This window comes from Bombus fervidus, chromosome 6 (genome assembly GCF_041682495.2).
Source record: "Bombus fervidus isolate BK054 chromosome 6, iyBomFerv1, whole genome shotgun sequence".
Taxonomy (NCBI): domain Eukaryota; kingdom Metazoa; phylum Arthropoda; class Insecta; order Hymenoptera; family Apidae; genus Bombus; species Bombus fervidus.
Window position 1 is genome coordinate 8,752,307 of NC_091522.1, and position 20,032 is coordinate 8,772,338.

The following is a 20,032-nucleotide window of genomic DNA, read 5'->3' on the forward strand; positions in this document are numbered from 1 at the left end:
CTTTAGTAATTTTAAGTAGGGGTAGTTTACTTATAACTAAAAATACTAATTGATATAAACAGTTATAAATAATTGAAATATTTATTTATAAAAATCTAATTTTACATAATGTAAATGTTGTTTTATAAAATCTTCTTGGTTTGTGAATGGCACAATAATATTTAAGTCCACTGTTGACCTAAAATACATATATACATTGTAAAAGCTGATAATATAATAATGTCAGTACCGGTACGAAAAAGGTACAATATTCATATTTATACTGCTTTCATTAACAATATTAATGTATTTCTTTTAAATATATGTAATATCTATATTATATTACTTATTGAACATAATAACATTATATTATCTTCTATAATAAAATTATTACATAAACGTATTTCTGGTAATGAAAACTTACAAATCAGAACACAGCAAGTTTAAATCCTGAGGTATAAAGTATCTCATATGCGGAGACAAATCAACAAAAGGATCATTATCGTTTTCAAAATTGTCAAATTCTTTTAATCTGCAAAATATAAAAAGGTAATATAAATACTACTTTTATTTAAATAAAATTAGTAACTATAAAATTTGTACTAACCGTATAATAAAATGTTTAGGCTCATTTAATGTCGATTGTCCGATATTACGTTTAGATAAATTAAATACTGTAGGAAATACTGCGTCACGGAAATCGCCAATATTTACAAAACTATACTGTTCTAAATTTTTAAGAGATAAATTATTGTTAAATCTTTGTGTGATTAATGCACGCATTATTGGAGTATCTACCCAAACAACGCGGCATTCTTTATGGAGCATTTCTGCAAACCAATCAAAAGCACCAACCTCAGCCACATAATTCCATTCCATGCCATCATACCAATCGTGTACCTGTAAGGTATATAGATATTACAATTAATCAATGTTATATTGTAATAGAAAATCACATCTTCAGTTGTAGTAAATTATATCTTTCTAATCTTTCTTAAACTGTAAATAACTTACAACACACCGGCAAACATGGCTAAGTAGTCCGCGAAAATCTGCCATCAATGCCATAAACGATTCAGAACCCTTAGGATATAGCAATATAATATCTGTATTTCTAACATTGGCGTCTTCAAATTTTTTTTTTTTATATTTAGTTTCATTAGTTTTAAGAACATTTCCATTGAAAATATTTCTATGAAAGCTTTTTCCTTGCATACTATAAATATGTATGATATAGATGAGATACATAACAATTCCAATAATTATAAATATAGTTAATGTAGTAATAGTAATTGGCAGGTACAAATAAGAAGTTGTATCAGAATTAATTTTAGTTGGTACACCAAAAGTTGAAATAGTAATATCTTGACAACCTGTAAATAAAACATCCATTATATCTTACTACACAGCAATGAAAAATTATTATACATCTAAATTCAAACTGGAAAATATTGACTATCTTAAGCAACAAATTAAGAAAAATATATGAACATAATAATATCAATTTACTTACTTTGGTACCAAGAACATATGTCAGGTGGTTCCCATAAAGTATATTCTTGACATCTTATATCACGATATAAAAATATTGAAACACAATAATTTGCCTTTTGTGAAATTTCAGTTTGAAATGTCAAATTTGTATTATATATTTCATTTGTTAACTAATAATCAAATAACAAATTTTAATTAACAGTATATTATAGTATATTATAGTAACAGTATATTAGAGTATAACTGAGAAATATCAAACTTAAGACTTACCAAAGTTGTATTAAAGTTATAATTTTTATCTCCTAAATAGCTGTCCTAAAAATAGTATATAAATTTTATAAAAATTTAGTTTACTTACATTATCAAATTATAACTTAATATATACGTAAGAGCTTAAATATTTCACAATAATATGAAACATCATCAATCTATATATTATGTATTATTAAAATTTTACCAAAACATCGAAGCTCCAAACAGCATTAGGAAATTCTTTTTTATTAAAAGGACAGCTTTCATTTCCAGATGAATCATACCAAAGTTTTCCCAACCTTATTGCTCCAGCTGTAACCATAGGTTTATAAAGGAGTACCTCAAGATGTCCCATTTTTCTAAATTTAACAAATTTTCAAAATTTAAATAAAATTCTGATATTTAAAAAAATATGGTATAAAAATATTATATAACTATTTTCTTAATAGATATTGTACAAATTGATCAATCTATAACTCATAATATAAACTTACTTATCAATATTATAGTCATATGTACATTCAAATATTGGTGTCGTGATTTCTGTTCGTTTATATTTAGTTTTTATGAATTTATTATGTTTTAACATCTTTACATCCTTATCAAAGGAAAATTGAACAGAATAACATGCGGTAAATATATATGGAACAAAAATTCCAATAGTGTTCTAAAAAACAAAGAATAGATGTTAAATCTTCAAACAAATTATTCATTTTATACAATGTCAAAATTAAAAGTTATTACCTGATACTGTTTATCTGAAACAAACCATATGGTACTCCTAGTATGAGTTTCACTTCCATAAGAATTGTGAAATTTATAATTCACACACTTTTCTTCACTAATTGATGCATTAGTTAACAAAGTTAATACATATTTACATATACTTTTTGGTGGTCTCAGATTAATCTGTATAATGGCTGTGAAACATTAAATTATTGATTTAAAAATTTTATATTGTAATATAAATAGATTTAATTTATACTTAAAATATTATTATTATTATATATATACTTTAGTCTAATTATTTTTTCTGAAAATCTGGATATAAATATATATTATTATTTACCAGGAGATTCAGAAGCTTCATTTTTATTTTCTATTATTGAAAAATTAACATCAGTAGAAATATCTTTGCTTGTACAATATTTTATAGATGAGATATTATTATTCAAATTATTTGTTAATATTTTACAACCATCAGCATCACAGATATACTGTAAGCAAAAATTTTTTTAATAAAATGAAGTAAATATGGAGCTCTATTTTTACAAGCTATATTGATAAATGAGTGATGAATATACAGGCATAAAAATAAATATCAAATATTACATTTAATTACTTATTGTACTACCTATACTTACTTTACGTTCATTTGTGTATGGAAAAGATGAATATGTAACTGCAATCAAGAATGCAGTTATCATATAACCTTTAAGCATAACTGAACTATGCTTTTACAGAAGCTATATCGTATTCAAAATTTATATACTTTATAATCAAATTTTTAAATTTCCCATGAACTTTTTATGTTTATTTAGAAAAAAGGATTCTCACAATCTTTCCAATTTAAAAAATTGACACACATCTCCGACTGTTGATACTATTTTAATGCGTATTTTTAAATGGAACATACTTATTCAATGTCACATCCATGTTTGTAACAGAAAAATGTTGTAACGAAGTAGCGATAACAATCTTTAAAAATAAAGCGAATTTGCTTGTTGTGTATGCGCATGTATGTATACACATGCGCGTTGCTCAAACAGCGCCTTTTAAATTCGGTATCTATACATACATATAGTGATTAAGATATTGGCTACAAAAAGTAATATCTAAACTGTTAATATTTGGAAAAATATAAGAAATTTACAAAGAAAAAAATATAAGAAAGTTACAAAAGAATTGTAGACAAACTTACCTATTCTTAAAAGTTACAATGCATATAATCAAGAAAGGAGAAAATACAGAAGAGAAACAAAAAGAAAAGTATTTAAAGTATTTGTAGAACTCGTAATCGTTATTTTAATTTTTCAGCCATTTTACTGATCTTTATAAAAGATTATTACATATATTTTGATTTTTTCGCAATGCAAATTAATTTTATATAAGTAAAGTGTATATAAAAGACAAATTATAATGTGAAGTAAATGAATTAGAAGCACATTAAATTCCGATATACAGTCGTATCTCAGTTCACCATACCATGTATCTATATGTACGTAAGCGTGCGTATCTGACAACGCAGTTGTCTTGAAATTATATACATTTACTAATACTCGTGGTCATAATTCTTAATAAATATTATATAATTGTATTTTTATATGTAATAAACACTTGTTATACGAAATAGTAATATTATCCAAAAAGTTACAACTTGAAGAATTTAAAAAGCATGCTTCAGTTGTATGCTTTATAATCATTTGTTTTTTTTTTTTTTTTTTCTTTTAGGATGAAAAATAACGCGATAAACTTATAAAACTTATAGAATGTACGAAGTGATCAAAAAACAAATTATTGCAAACAGAATTATCTGTATATACCTTTCACAGCCTATCTTACTGCAAATTAATTTTTAGTTCTTTTTAAAAAACGACATGTCGATACTGCTGAGCAAACAAACCTGTTATTACTCATTTATGTATGAAGTACAGCATTAATATCCTGTTAGTAAAACTTACATACTACAATAAAAATGATAGAAAACGAGAGGTTTTAATACTAACAAGAAGGATATTTACCGAACATAACTACTTTTTAAAAGCGAGCTAAACCCTCATTCGCATTATTAGAATCGTTCGACGAACGATTCCAGACATATTCTTTTAAAACAGGTTCACAGAAAACCTGCATTGCGTAAGGAAGACTTTTGTCAGATTTAAAAACTTCTTCTTACAAGGAAATAAATCCTATTTGATCTGTACTACATACGAAGAATTATTAAAAATTCTTAAGCTAGCAATATAAACCGTTTCCTTGATTTTCGATTACATATTTCTGTAAATACTGCGCAGCTTTCTCACTTAAACCAAGATTAGGTAAGTCTTTTTCAAATTGTTCGACCGTTCCAGCACCAGCAATGTAACCATTCAATTTAGCAGCCAAAGGTGAATTTCGAAGAACCTCGTCGCTGGTGAGACCAGTAGTTTCGATTAACCATGGATGATTTCGAAGTCGATACTTTTGATGATAACTGGAAAAAATAAAAACGAATCAATCATTTAAAAATATTGAAAATCACTTATTTAAATATTTTAATTCGTTGCGAATCTAAAATTTTTAAGTAAATATGAACGATATATTTAGCCTAATAAAGATCAACGTAAAAGATCGCATTAAATAATATTACATCATTAATTGATGGAACTTTCTCTCTTTTTCTATCATATAACAATGTTAATTAAAGTAATGTATCGATCTAAAATCATTTCCTTTTGTACTTTTCTACGAAAAAGATTGTTATAGTTATAACGCATAATTCTTACTCCTCAGCCGGGTAGAACTTTTCGAATTTTCTTATCTCGGTGAGAATTAGATCTGTACGCTTCCGCTGTTCTTGTTCACGTGATTTTTCAGCTAGCAACTTTTGTTCTTCATCATGATACAAGACCAGTGACATATACTGGAACCAATAGCAAAAAATAATCATCTTTTAATAATTAATAAGATTCAAAATTAAATACTTATAATAAAAATCATTATACACATTTACCTGTCTCTTAATCTTTGTAGTGAGACCATATTCATGATTCTGCCAAAATAAAGCGAGTAATTGTGTATATGATATTACATCTGGATTATATTCGATATCGACGACTTCCGTATGATCTTCACTGTAAACGAGAATAGAATAGATTGCGGTATTACAGGTCATAAATACTTTACAGAGGTATTATCTGATATATAGCGATTAATAAATTTGCTATAAAAAAGAAACATGTAGAAGGTATTAATATTTGAACTAGGAAAATTAATAAAAATATATGTATGTAAGTGTTATTTTGTAGATAATTATCTTTATTGTATATTTTTTAAAAATAATATTAGATAAATTATTGTTCAAGAACAAATTTTGCACATACCTAAAAAAAAAGTTTTAGACATACTTAGTTATTCTTAGAGAAAGAAAATGAAAACGGTATAAGAACATACATATTTCTATAAGTTGGTGATTCCTTTTGTCCTCCGGCATAGCCAACGCAAGTCCTAATTACACCGGGTAAAACGCCAAAAAGACAATCACCAGCCCAAAAGCATCCCATTCCGAATGTTGCACGTTTTGCTTGGATTTCTTCGAATTGTCCTGGCATCTTGTTCGACTATCGTCAACAACACGTGCCAAATCACGCAGAAGGTCATGAAAGAGAGTACTTGATACAATTACAAAAATATTAACTGAAATTCAGTATGCTAGATTATGATATCAACGTAAGGGATATAAGCGAAAATCATTCATCATGATACAAGATCAGTGACATATACTCAATTCACCAATTCACGTGCTGTAATGATATTTTGATTTGATCCGATAAAGAAACCTGAAACCTGCTAAGTAACGGTTAAGCTGAGGATGACTAGTGACAGAATAGTATTAGTTTTCTAGCGAGAATTTTATCAAACAAAATCATTTTTCTTTTATCTAAAGCACAAAAATTCTTAATTCTTTCTCGATATTAGTAGAATTTTAGAATTTTAAACATTGGAAATGTTTTTAACGGGTATTAGTGTTAGACCTAATAAAATGCTTATGAATACGAATAAAATTAATTGTAAGTATTTTAGTATCGACACCTGTTTGGAGATTTCGTTTGTTTAAAAAATTATTTTGCCATATATTGACCTTGTATCTTTATGCTTAGAAACAGTCTTTTTTTACGACACCCGTTGTGTATAAATTACAGATCTGATGCTTGTGTCAGATGCGTGTACAAAAAAAGCGTGAAGAAATTATACAGGGTGAACCACATAACTTGATCACCTTCATCGTTTCCATTAATGAAATTATTTTAAAATGTATTATTCTGTAATAACATGCTTTAAAATACAAAATTCTTTTCAATATTTAAACATGCAATACTAATATTTTTTCTTACAATAAAAATTACATTAATTAATTTGTTTAATTTTATTTTCGAATGTATGCAAAAATGAATATATTTTCGTATCCTGTAACTATTTCAATATATCAGAATTAGAAGTATAAAAATAGAGTACATACTTGAAAATATATTGATGTATCTTACAAGATGCTTAAAATGCTATTCATTGACTTCAATATACTTGAATCTATTGTAGTTTAATCTCATGAACACGGTAACATGTAATCAAAGATGGATCTATTGTGTGATTATGTACCACCATTAAATATTATTCATCACCAAACAGTTTTTTTAAATTTTACTATTTCATAAAAATAGAAAATTATGTAAATTGTAAATTAGAACTTCCTACTTTTCCAATTATTTAAGGAAATATTTTTGGAATTGTTTTACTTCTCGTCAATATATAATTAAACAAAAATACCTACAGAAACAAAGTTCTGAAAATTAGCCAAGTTATGTGACTTTTCGAAATAAAAAGTCAAGCATAAACTAATATATAACAGCTTGTCTATAAGTGACAAGCAGTTCAGATGGTTTAGTTACATGATTTGATTAACAAATTGAAATTTATGACATAACAACTTTTATTGATGACAACTTAAAAAGATTAATAAAAATAATTAAAGTTTGTCAAAATAATAAAATATTGTTAATCATTAAAAAGTAATTGAATTTGCTGACTTATTTGCTTTCTTAATTACTGAAGTTTTTGTTTTAATTAGTATTTTATATTCTAATATTTATTAATAAAATCTACTTTTTGAAAAATTCATGTGATATTTTAAGCAGTATCAATATGTAACATCTTTTCTGTTTAGTAGAAGTGTTATAAAAATACGTTAAAATTAAAATAAGCTAATTTTAAATGATATTAAAAAAATTATTTACCTTATTTTGCGATAAAATAGAAAAAATTTCAAATATAAACGAAAAGATAAGAAAGTAAAGATTCACTCCAAATTCAACGGACGATACTCCGTTGATGACTGAAAAGAACAAGAAACTACCGCGTGCTTCAGCAGCTCTACTTTTTATCACGATATCCCTCCTCTTTCTCTTTTCCCTACTCTTCAATACGAACAACCACCACTCTTTTCTCAGAATACATATTTTGTTAGTAAGTAGCTCTTTAAGTCTCAATTCAATTTTCAATTTTAATAATCCGATATTGCTGCCTTAGCATTTCTGCTTACATTTTCTACTATTGTGTTGGTTATTTGGTAACAAAAATTGCATTTGTGACGCCACAGAGTATGTACATATATACTTCCTAACGGTAAAGACTGGTAAAGGTTACTTTTATATTTCATTATAATTTTAATGTTTAAATGGCGCTGTGCATTTCATTCATACATAAAATTTACAAATCGTGTAGTAAAATATCTATAAGTATTTCTTTACAAATGGGATACATATAATCATTAGCCTAAAACTAAAAGGTGCGTGTTTTAAAATACCGGATCAAAGAACGTGGCTAAAAATATCGATATTAACCTCACTCGCGAGAGATACTGTGCCATTAATCGATGTCAAATCTCATTGTATATAGGGTATGTGTTAATTGTCAATTTAACTGGAGTTCAGTAAGTTATTCGCCTGAGTTGCATCAGAAAATTGAAGCCACATGTGTTCGTTACATTAGATAACAATTGCTGGACCGACTGATGTAATTATTGTACCCTGCACACTAAGCTCAGTAGCTCGTCATCCACGGCTTCGATCATGCAGAGAGGTTATTATCGCGTCTTTTATTTCCTGTGTATTTGATGTTTGCAGTGATACATAATATCTGATGTAATTTATTCATTTACAAATATTTACTGGAACATGGCAGTATTTGGAAGTTTGGCATTTTCATAATGCCAAATATAGTACAGGCGCATAGGTTGGGCATGCATCATTCCACAATCGTCGAAACGCCGGATTTAACAATATAATAAATCTAATCAAAGATAACTTGATTGACAAATATAGTAAAATAGTGCAAATTAATGATGACATACCAAGTAGCGATAGTTGATTGCGATGAAACTCCTGCGTAGTAAGAGGGTTAAATTTGGTGTCACCATCTTTGATAGAAATGTCTATTGATAAGTGGTCCAAAAGAAGAATCATTCATTCATTAATATTGTTAAAGACAATAGTAGAAGTTAAATTGTTTTGCAACGATTGAATTGGAATCTTTGCAACTTTGTTCGAATATTTGTTCACTCCGATAAAATGTAAATGTTTCATGCGATTAGAAATATTGATTTGAAAAATGTTTAAAGTAATGAGAATGCAATGGATTTTATGCATTTATACTTATACCTTTCTTCGTAGCTTTCGTTAGGCTAGGTCTTTGAAAATTTAATCAGCTTCGATTTCGTGAGCACGTGATTATCACGTTCAACGATGGAGGATGTCAGGGACATTTCCAAATACATTTAAAATGGAAAATGATATTTTACCGTGCATAGAATTAGTTTATTAAGATGGTGTAATATAGAAACATTATGTAATTATAGTAAAAGTATCTGTTTCATTCTTTACTGATTCACACATGAGTATATTTATTACATATGAAAATAATAAAAATATGAAATATGAATATAATCAAAATTCAATTTCCACTTCGTAAATCTGATGATTAAAGAAATGCATATATAAAATTTATATAAATGGAAAAAGTACGGAAATTAATATAAATAATGTTAAAATGTACATTCTCATTGAAATGTAAAAATATGCAATGTATATTTATAGGATGTGAAATTAATGTTGATTGAATATCATATAATTCAAGATATATTTCTAAGAAAAAATACAGGATATATACTATTGCGGAATAACGGCACACATCAAAATTTACAAATAAAAGTATTCGTAGAAATATGTATATCTAAATGAATATAAAAAATATTATTTATAATTAACATTTTTATAAAAAACACGAGAAATATCTACGATATACGATATCATACATAGTAGTCGCAAAAATGAGTTCTTGCGCAATATACAATTCAATAATTATTGTTTGAAATATACATTATTTTTACGCTGTAATAAATAAAATTCTGTACATATTCGAAACTTAACTATAAATTCAGTTAATTGTATCGCAATTACTTAAATATTCGTTTAAGTACAATACAGATTAGAAATCTATACGATCCCGTTATCTCGAATTTGTAAGCGCATCATCTGTTCAAGACCCCACGCGATTTCCTTTCAAAATCGTACGCGAACAGCTTATAAAATTAATCAAGGTCTAAAAATCTATTAGACGGTACTTAAAAGACAAGATCGAAACAGATGTTAGTTTGCACCATATCTAAATAAAAGAATCTCGTTTGGTACAATTATCTACGGTTTTCTATGGAAGAGATACATAGATTTATAAGTACATGTTGACGAAGGTACTAAAGTTGCGGGGAACAAGAATAAAATGGAATTAAATGATTTTTAAAGAAGGTGATGAGTAGACTGCGGATTTTTATATTTGTATAAATATACTTAAAGAAATGGAATTTAAATAGAAATTTGTTTCATTTATCACATTTATAATAAATACTCTACTTTGGATATTTTATGTTTACGCATATTATATGCATTGTGTGCATTTTTGTACTTTTAGATTTTACAAAAATGCATAAAAATTCGCAATCTAGGTAGTGGTAAGGAAGAAAGTAATTAAAAATAATTACATGACAGTACAGCAACTTTTTTCAGAATGATTATCACCGACAATGTCGCTGGTATTTCCGGTGAATCGCTGAAAATCCCTGCCAGTGTTGAGTTCAGAATTGGAGATAGGCGATCCGGGAATACCATTTCCATTAGCATCTATCGATCCAGCGGATATATGCCGATTTTGTGCCCTTTGTTTCTTCAAATCCGATAATGATTTGACAAAAACTACCGAGACGTGTATGTTGATCTTGCCGTTGGTGTCGCTGTCTGACGTGTAGATCGGCTGCTGATTACTGATCGGCGAGTCGGGCCCTGTCACTATCGAGGCAAACATGTAAATCCAATGCTATTTCTTGTTCCTTCTGGTTCACGTGAAATTTGCTTTCCTTCCCTCTCATTCCATTCCACCTTGTATTACCCTCCACCTAATTCCCCTTTTCATACACTGAAATAGCACTTCAAAAGAAACTCGACTAGTATGAAAACTAGCAGCCATGCGCTAAGCGGTACATGCTTTAGCAATAAGCATTAGAAACATGACGGAGCACCAGAAACATGTTTTCTTTATTCTACATAAAAACACCTTTATTCTTCGTCTTCTACCTTCTATCGCATTTATTATCATGTTCTCAGACTTCTTTTTTAGGAGAAAGAAGAAAATTTTTAACAACATATCGGTTTCTTCTTTACCCCGATAAAAAGTGGATAATAAGTTACTTTTGTTTATTAGTTTATCACGTTGTAAACTAAATCTTTAGGTTTTAAAATATGAATGCATTTATACAAATTTTTGTATTATAAAACACAAAAGATTTAGTTTACAATTTGATATTCGTATGCATTAAACATAATATTTGTATACAGAAATATGTATGTACATACAAAGCAAATAATAGTTGAATTCTCTGGAACACTAAAATGACTTAATATTTTTCTAGACATATGAATTAATGTTAGTTTTAGCTGTGTCAATGTCCAAACATATTTTTTATTATAATAAAGTAATAGGATTTGTCAAATCAATCATTTCTTAAACTAATGCCTTTGATTTATGCAACAAAATTTATTAAAATATAATAGTACGTAATATAAATATTACAATAACATCATCATAAATTTTATTATTTTTAAAAGATAACAAGTGTGCTATATGATATTAAATATCAACATTTTATATCAACATTTTTATATTAATAATCAACGATTTAAATATGTATCAAAATATTTAAACAAATTTTTAATTGTATAACTTTTTACTTTTAAATTAAAACCAATTTTATGCTTGTTATATTTTATCAGTATGATTGATTTGATATGGAATCTATTATAGACTCCTATTAGCAATAATACAAAACATAATGTCGTGACACAATTGACCTCGTAACGACTTTATCATTTAGCGATAAAACTAAAAGACGGGAAGACACATCGCGCGAGTACGTAACTAACATTGAATGAATACAGTTAATCATTAGCAGAACCAACATGTTAGGTGTGTGAGAAAGTTCTATTTCTATTTTTCTTAACATTGTTTTTTATTGTTGGCATATAAGTTTTTTATGTCATTAGGCAAACATTAAATTATAGAACATGTAAACGTAAAATCGCAAATATTAAAATGCTTTGTTATCAAATCAGAATCAATAAGAAGCAAATGAAACAAGAGCTCTCTCTCTATATATATAATATATATATAATATATATATATATATTTTTATATATAAATAGTAGTAGCTGTCGTTTATTTGCTAAACATGACAATTTACTGTTATAATGTGAGTAAATAAAGAATATGTCAGAACTTTTCACAAATCTAATATATATGTATGTATATTACAGCAAATCGATATGTTTAATGTTTTAATTCACGAACTTTCTATGATATGTAAGTATTACGTGAAAGTGCTCATTGAATATTGATTACTGATGCATTACAATATAGATTCAAGTTTAGTTAATCTGTTTGGTAAAATATGAAATACTAGTAATATTACCAAATGAAACTACATTTGCAATACTTTATTTACTTCACAAAGTAATTTTTTGGGAAACTGTTACAGTAAAAGTCTTCATCCTACTTGTATATATATAGGGAGAGTATTAAGTTATTTGTGTACTATGAATGTGCGTTTAAGCTTAGAACATTATAAGTAGTAAGTATAAAAACAACATTACAGGAGCTTGGTTTTTGACTGTTGAACTTATTATAATGTCTCTTCACACATAACGACCAATAAGCTTTGCCAAATGCTAACACATTATTTGCAAAAAAGTACTGAAAATTAAGCCAATGCAATTTAGCCCTTGCCACAAAAAGTTTAATTTAGAGAAATATTTTTACGCTATAAAGATATTTTAAAAAGAGAAGAACATATTATATATACACAGCACATAAAAATAATTCAACTGTTACAAGAGAAAATTTCGAACGTACAATCACGTAAGAAGTTAAAAAATAATTCATCGCTGTGTTGAAAAATACGTTTAAAGAAATAAGAAAGTGATATAGAAAACTGACCTCGCAATTATTCAGGAGCACGACGCAGTAGTAACAGAAAACAGAAAGGGCTGATAAATGATCAATGCTTAATACTTTTGTTAAACAATTTATAGTAAAAATTACTGTTCCAATCTTTATACTAACATAATAGTGATCATTTATAATTTTTAACTATCAGTCTTTAATTCATTTCTTTGGATTATCAAAAATTCGTTAAGGAATATTTTGCTTTGTTTTAAACATAATAAGCGCATGATAAATATAAAATTACAATAACTATACAACGTTAACAAGGTCGAGTTATGCGACCAAACGCACAGTTTAAATGGACATGACACGTTACGTATTTCTTTTTTTTGCACAAATCTTATGCATAAAACTACCATTTACCAGAGGATTCTACTTAACCATAACCAGTGCGAGTTTAACATGATTTGGAATATACCTGATTCTTTATCGACGTCCTCGTGAAGGAAAGATTCATTATCCTTCCCCTCAGGAGCTTTACGTGCAGCTGTTGGTGGTACATTAGAATCTGTTTCGCTACTTGTATTTTCTCGTACGTTGGCTTCGTTTTCCGATTGTGGAACATTCGTAGTCGAACCGCCAACGTATGTCTGAAACATAATTTCTCTGTTGTTTGATTTTAATTGTTTCTAACATTACATAATCAATAATAAATATTATTTTCTTTGTTACCTGTTGCGCTTGTAATCTAAGACGAGCTTCTTCTTGAGCATCTTTTTTTGTAGTTAAAACTTTATCCCTTATTGAAGTTCTTCTTACGCTTTGAGTACGTGTATTTATACTTTGAGATCTGCGTACCCGTCTTCCCTGTGCTTCTCGCAATCGTTTACTTTCTTGTTCTGTTTTAAGTTCTACTATCCTTTCCCTAATTTCCGGATCTTCGCAGATATCTATAAAATTAAATTTAACAATTGATTACTATTTCATACAAAAATATAATCTTCAAAATTTTATTAGCAAAAATATTTTTACCAGCTGGTGTTTCATCGTGTTTATTCTTTGCATTTAGATCAGCTCCATTTTGTACTAGTAACTCAAGAACTTCCAACTAAAAAGATAAAATGAATGTAGAAAATGGGTTTAATTTAAATAAGTTAGTTAATACAAGAAACGTAATTCAGATCATACATGGCCCCAGCAAGCAGCTGCATGAACTGGTTGCCATTTGTCATTATCTTCGACATCAGTTGAAACATGTTGGTCTAAAAGAAATTCAACTACCCTTAAATAACCATTTGCAGCTGCAATGTGAAGCTAAAATTGAAAAAGGAAAAAGATTATTGACAATTACTTCTTAAAATTAATAGATTTAATAAATTGGTATACATACAGGTGTAGCACCTTGATGATCTTTATATTCTAGATCACCACCTATAGAAGCTATATTTTGTAAATCTCGTAACATTTGAACTTCTATCGAAGCCCTAGTTTCATCTATTAGTTCTTGAGTAACACCTCGTCTTGCCATTTCTCCTACAATTATATAAACAAATTAAAATCAAAAGATCATTCCTGTGTATTTTTTGTAATCTTGCATTTTTTAAGTAATTTTTAATTACAGATATGTATTTTAAGGATTTTTACCTTCAATGCAATCTAATGTCTTTTCATCTTCACAAATATCATAAGGCATATTACCATCAGCATTCACAGCTAATAAATTGGCACCTCTAGCAATGAGATTTTTAACTAAGTGTAAATGGCCACAGGTAGCAGCAGCATGTAATGGTGTCCATTTTTCACTATCTTCTGCATTAACATTTGCTCCAAACTCGATTAGTAATTTCATCATTTCTTCATTGTCATCTATACAACACTGATGTAAAGCTGTCAGTCCATCTTCATTAGTTGAATCTGGATTTACTCCTTTTTTCAAGAGTCGCCTCACTAAAGCATATGCTACTTCTTAATATGCCGACTGATATACCCAGTTATATTAAAAGAAATTGCAATAGTATTATAAAAATTATGTCAGATTACCTTCATCAATGTCATTTCTTGCTGCAGCTTCTAATAGCATTACACTGTCACTAAAATATATGTGACGTTTGTTACTTGTATGTCTGGTTTGATGTCGTAGCCATTCTTTTTCACGTTGACGCCATACTTTCAATTGTTGGAGTCTTCTGTGACGAGCCAAATGCAATCTCTCTTGTGTTGTTAACCTTTCTACATGTACCATTTCTGCTACTAAATCTGAATGTTCCATGGCTATATTTTTGTAATTTTCACAGCTGTATTTACCTACTCAAAAGAAACAGATTATATTTTGTTTTGTATGTATTATTTAGTATTATAATGTGCTAGTGTCTTCAATGCATATGAAACAGAACTCTTATCAGGAATAATATGATAAAACGGGATTTGAAAGCCAACGAGATTACCTTTACACTTATAAAACCATGAATACATTTCAAGGTATTTTAAAATTTTGTGACATACATTAGACATCATTCTGTTATAATATCAAGTTTTGCTCTTTCAAAATCTGTGTGAAATTAACTGCTTTTTCATTCGGTATTTCATTGTGAATGATATCATACTTTTATCCAAAACTTTGTCATATTTATCAACTACTTAGGTAAGTAAATGTACATTATTTACACAAATGTTCCAAAATACTTATTTGACTCATCATATAATCAGTAATAATAAGTTAACGTTGCTTTGTAGTTTTTTCTTAAAACAAAATATGCTTCCATTACAGTCTTTTTTAAATTTATGAAAAAAATGCATTTGTACTTAATAATTCTGAAAGAGTTACTTTATGAAAATCTTTTTTACACAAACCTTATAATTTTTAAACATGATATGATGTAATCAAAGCATTAACGCAATAAAAAATTCACATAAAATTATGTTTTCTATATAAAACTAAAAACTACATGTAAAAATCAATAAAACAACTAACAACAAAATTAATGAAAAATTATAAAATTATCCGTAATTAAATTATCACAAAATAAAAATGTGCAATTTAATCTTATCTTACTCTATACATGATATAGTGTAATTTTTCTATGATAAATTATATAATTAGAAGATTTCAACAGGTAACGAAAATAACATATGCAAAGGTGTTATATTGGGTGGCATTGTTTTCTTATTCTTTATTACTTGTTTCTTATTTCAACGTATGGAAAAAACAATATATTCCTCGTATAAAAGACAAAATAGGTGAAATAGAAGAATACAGGTGACGAGTGGGAGAAAAAAATAGAATCAGTGATGAATAAAATATCGATGGAACTGACTTAGAAACGGAAATGCGAGTGTGTATGCCATTTCATGATTGTAACTCGAGAGTTAATGCAGGTGAAAGAAATCTGTTCTAAGGCTGGGGGGTGTCAAATCGCGGTATCTACTCACATCGGCAAGTGATCGCTTGCTCGTTCACTTATTCGTTCGCGATCCAGTGGAATGCGGAAGTTTACTCGTTCGTTCGTTCATTCGTTCGTCTTTTGTTTCTTTTTTCGTTCGGTTCGGAAAACGGGCGAGATGAAGGTAGGAAATTTTAGTATCTTGCCAAGTTGAACTGAAAAGTGGAGCTGAATCTCGCGAGTACACGACGTAGCGGAGAGAGAGAGAGAAAGTCACCGTGTTGATTGATCAAAACGTAACATAATTTTTACGGTCTCTCCGATGTGACGATTCCACTAAATGAAATTGAACCGAAGAGGGTGGACGAACCTCTTGCTTTTAATTTCACGAAAATCACGTCGCGTTTGATCTCGTCGCGGCGCCGTGCACGCGAGGAAACGCGTACCTGTCAGTCGCCATTTTTAAACTACCTGTAGAAAACCATTCGCGCGTTCCCTTCACCGCGCGCTAACTTTGTCTTTTTTCAAATTATGTATCTCTTACGTACGACCAGTCTCTATGCGTACACGCGCTATATGCTGTGTATTCATTTTATTTTCTACAGATTATGGTATATTTGTAACACATATCGAATCAGAAGATCGTGGAACTTAGTGCTTAACACCTTCTTGGAAATTCAAATATCGCTATTAATTTATGACATACACAATGTATGTATGTACATTGTTATCTTACCGTTCTTTCTTGGGTATAATCAAATTAATTTATTGAGTCATTGAATCTCGGGATTTAATTTATCTTAACGATTCATTAGTACATGTTTATTTATTTAATTATGTAAGAATATTTACTAGTCGATAATTTTTGAGAAAGATTCTATTATAATTGATGTGAATTGTGTACTTATCTAACCTTTTCTTCTATCTCTCATTTTTTGTGTAAGTAAATAAGAATATTACAAATTGAATTATTAAATAAAGTAACAAAGGACAGTGTCCTTATATACATAATTATTCATATTTTATTAGCATGAAGATTTTTAACAAAATGAGTAATTAGTGTTGATTTGTTTTTCATTCATTTTAATACTCCCGCCATGAAAACAAGATCCGTAGTCATCGCGCATAAAGTATAGGATGTTATACTTTGTTTACGGTACTAGTAGAAATCTCAGTTTCACATCAGTAAAATTAGAAGTGATATGGATTGAAAATAATTCTATGTCATTATTTTATAAGCGAATTAATATATTAACAGGAGTGCTTAGTAATGAAACGTAAACTTTCTTCTTCGTTAACATTGAAAGAAAGTCAACCTTCCTCGACATCATATATGAAAGAAACAAAGCAAGAACCAAATATTCGTTTAGCTGTCGTCAGTGGATTCTTTGCAACTATCGGAAGTCTACTTGGTAAACTTGCTGGTGGTGCCGATGTGGATTCCATTGTAAGTGATGTTCTTTGCAACTATTATTTGCATAAAGAATATTTAATAATATTTACAATCTTGTGTATAAATTAAATTCCAGTATTTTTATTCAAAACTAATTATTTATTTCTTAATAAGTTCGGATTGCTGCTTAAAGGAGTACTTTTAATACTAATGATAATAAGCAACACCGTGGGCTACGCATTTTTCGTAAAAGCACTCAATGCTAGCGGATCTTCTTTACCATGTACAATAACTAGCGCCGCCACCAGTTATATCTGCTCGGTATTTTACTTATTCTTCTATCGATATATATATATATATATACTAAAACGAGAACACAAAGGAAAGTGAATGCATATTTAGATCTGATTTATTTTTTCTTAAAGGCTCTTGCGGGTTCCTTGATTTTTAATGAATCAACGTCGCTTACTTGGTGGTGCGGTATATCTTTCGTTATTCTGGGTTTATTGGTCATCTCTTGTACGCAATCCAAAGACGATCATGTACCTTTCCTGAAGAGATCGAAGAGCGAATAACTTCCGAAAATGATTTGGAAATCTTTTTATGCTACTTTCTTAATATTATACTGTGTCTACATGTTATATACATTGTAATAATATTATTATCTATTTTCGTATGTATTAAATTGAATAAATAAATAAACAATTATACTGAGACTTTTTTTAAGGGAATTGCAAGACCTCTTTCCTTTTCGCTTTTTTTTTACCAGTTAATTCTTTTTCTTGTTAAACTGTTATTCGTTTTTATATCTTCGAAAGCTTATTTCAGCTTTGCAAAATTTATTTCATTATTTGTCATGTGATATTTGTGATTGCCCATGATTTGCGCTACTTAACCGAGCGTATAAAGATTAATACAGGCTTATCGTCTTTGGTTTTCATTTCTCTTTTAAAAAAAAGATAATGGAAAATACGAAAAGAACGACCGAGAAACCGGCAAGGGAAAAGACCTGAAGTGTACTTGTTTAGAGACTAAAGTGGATCTCCGTGCTTGTAATAGTACTGGATAAGAAACGCGAGGGAAAAAAGAATAGAAGATTCTTCCGCCCTATTTCCTACTACACGTAGACTATACAAATTCCTTTTTGATTGTATTAAATCAGAAGTTCTTTTTAATCTTACAATAACGTTTTGCCTCTTTCATTTCTTTATTCTTTTTTGTTAAAGTATTAACATTAAACAACTAAAATTAATATTAAAATTAAGAGAAAGATTTCAAAGTTGATCGTGTTTACGAAACTAATTGTAAGTACAAAAAAATACTAGATTTGAAATTCTAAGTAAAAAAATCTTTAAAATTTCGATCTAAGAAGAATTAATCAACCCATTAAATTGATTAAATAACGAGCCTTTATTTATACTGTCTGGGAAGTTGACGTAGGTTAGTAACGAAGCATCCTACTAGTCCAGGGTTACTAGCACTTCGTTACATAGGTAGTGTACCCTAATTAAACGTATATGTGTACCGAACTGTCCAAGAAGTTTCAGTCGACCAGGTTTTTACTTTGTGGGGCAGGGTCGTGGTTCATAGGTATATCATGCAGTTGAAAAGGAGGGTATTAGAAGGAGAACGTAAAAGAGGAGCAAGAGGATGGCTTTATCGAGCGGCGGCTGCGCTACAGTGTTGTTCTCTACACTGCCGCCTACCGGTTGTCAGTCATTCCCAACAGTCCAAAATATGATAGTTTCCCTCTTTTTATCTTTTTTAATAAATATTTTCCTACTACTGCTCTGCTACACATTTGCGTAACAATAAACACTTGTCCATAATCTTCCATACCATTAAGCGTACAACTTTGAACGGTAAATCTTGAAAATTTGTATGATTTATTAACCGCTCGAGCTGCTTTAAACACTCGATTCGTGTAATTGCACTTCTCAATAGATTAAATCATTATTTGAATCATCAACATCGACACCTTTCTTATTTTCATTGAATTTACAAGAGTACATTGTAACAATCGTCTATCACTGTAAGTTACGATCATTATTCACTTAACGCTCTTGTAATAATCAAACATTAATCAAATAATTAGCATTTAATCGTCTCAGATTTTCGAGATTATCCGTTTCAAGTGTTTTTATACATGTTTTAACTCATCACCCTTACCGTGGTAGGCCTTCCGTTATTCAACGAGTTCTACTGTCCCGTGCACGCGCCTTACTTTCCCCTCCACAACACTTTTATCCCCACCACCGATAATTCTCCCTCTCGGTGGCGGGTGCCCCTAGAT

The 20,032-nt window shown here is 29.0% G+C and overlaps 4 protein-coding genes and 1 long non-coding RNA gene across 18 annotated transcripts; 2 read left to right on the plus strand and 3 right to left on the minus strand.

Annotated features, from left to right (window-relative positions):
• Window positions 1-55: 55 nt before the first annotated feature.
• LOC139987997 (uncharacterized) lies at window positions 56-3,520 on the minus strand. 2 transcript variants are annotated; one of them, XM_072004882.1, is made up of 12 exons: window positions 3,358-3,519; window positions 3,090-3,285; window positions 2,795-2,942; window positions 2,470-2,645; window positions 2,220-2,392; window positions 1,931-2,084; window positions 1,744-1,788; window positions 1,493-1,643; window positions 994-1,352; window positions 587-879; window positions 404-511; window positions 56-178 (listed from the first exon to the last, which is right to left on the minus strand). In XM_072004882.1, exons 2-12 carry the CDS (start codon window positions 3,165-3,167, stop codon window positions 82-84), a joined length of 1,782 nt encoding a protein of 593 aa, XP_071860983.1. In that variant the 5' UTR covers window positions 3,168-3,285; window positions 3,358-3,519; the 3' UTR covers window positions 56-81. The 2 variants fall into 2 exon arrangements, with proteins under 2 accessions (XP_071860983.1, XP_071860982.1); XM_072004881.1 differs by having other exon boundaries at window positions 3,090-3,520.
• Window positions 3,521-3,717: 197 nt separating this feature from the next.
• Window positions 3,718-9,185, minus strand: Msra (methionine sulfoxide reductase A). Of its 3 annotated transcripts, none has more exons than XM_072004913.1 (5): window positions 8,831-9,185; window positions 5,878-6,044; window positions 5,438-5,558; window positions 5,211-5,347; window positions 3,718-4,918 (listed from the first exon to the last, which is right to left on the minus strand). In XM_072004913.1, the coding sequence occupies exons 1-5, from the start codon at window positions 8,894-8,896 to the stop codon at window positions 4,681-4,683; spliced, it is 729 nt and encodes a 242-aa protein (XP_071861014.1). In that variant the 5' UTR covers window positions 8,897-9,185; the 3' UTR covers window positions 3,718-4,680. The 3 variants fall into 3 exon arrangements, with proteins under 3 accessions (XP_071861014.1, XP_071861016.1, XP_071861015.1); XM_072004915.1 differs by lacking the exon at window positions 8,831-9,185 and adding an exon at window positions 7,716-7,873; XM_072004914.1 differs by lacking the exon at window positions 8,831-9,185 and adding an exon at window positions 6,566-6,792.
• Window positions 7,960-8,921, plus strand: LOC139988013 (uncharacterized). Its single transcript, XR_011800003.1, has 2 exons — window positions 7,960-8,559; window positions 8,662-8,921. It is a non-coding gene; the product is annotated as an uncharacterized lncRNA (long non-coding RNA).
• A 411-nt stretch (window positions 9,186-9,596) lies between the features above and the next one.
• Window positions 9,597-19,927, minus strand: Mypt-75d (Myosin phosphatase targeting subunit 75D). Of its 4 annotated transcripts, none has more exons than XM_072004889.1 (9): window positions 19,909-19,927; window positions 15,007-15,270; window positions 14,611-14,925; window positions 14,357-14,499; window positions 14,155-14,280; window positions 13,999-14,074; window positions 13,699-13,916; window positions 13,445-13,616; window positions 9,597-10,817 (listed from the first exon to the last, which is right to left on the minus strand). In XM_072004889.1, the coding sequence occupies exons 2-9, from the start codon at window positions 15,233-15,235 to the stop codon at window positions 10,510-10,512; spliced, it is 1,587 nt and encodes a 528-aa protein (XP_071860990.1). In that variant the 5' UTR covers window positions 15,236-15,270; window positions 19,909-19,927; the 3' UTR covers window positions 9,597-10,509. The 4 variants fall into 4 exon arrangements, with proteins under 4 accessions (XP_071860990.1, XP_071860991.1, XP_071860989.1 ...); XM_072004890.1 differs by lacking the exon at window positions 19,909-19,927 and adding an exon at window positions 16,396-16,535 and having other exon boundaries at window positions 14,611-14,913; XM_072004888.1 differs by lacking the exon at window positions 19,909-19,927 and adding an exon at window positions 16,396-16,535.
• Window positions 15,464-18,380, plus strand: LOC139988011 (transmembrane protein 42). Of its 8 annotated transcripts, none has more exons than XM_072004921.1 (4): window positions 15,464-15,607; window positions 17,605-17,793; window positions 17,914-18,060; window positions 18,165-18,380. In XM_072004921.1, the coding sequence occupies exons 2-4, from the start codon at window positions 17,617-17,619 to the stop codon at window positions 18,312-18,314; spliced, it is 474 nt and encodes a 157-aa protein (XP_071861022.1). In that variant the 5' UTR covers window positions 15,464-15,607; window positions 17,605-17,616; the 3' UTR covers window positions 18,315-18,380. The 8 variants fall into 8 exon arrangements, with proteins under 8 accessions (XP_071861022.1, XP_071861023.1, XP_071861020.1 ...); XM_072004922.1 differs by having other exon boundaries at window positions 15,467-15,607; window positions 17,608-17,793; XM_072004919.1 differs by lacking the exon at window positions 15,464-15,607 and adding an exon at window positions 16,003-16,341.
• Window positions 19,928-20,032: the final 105 nt, after the last annotated feature.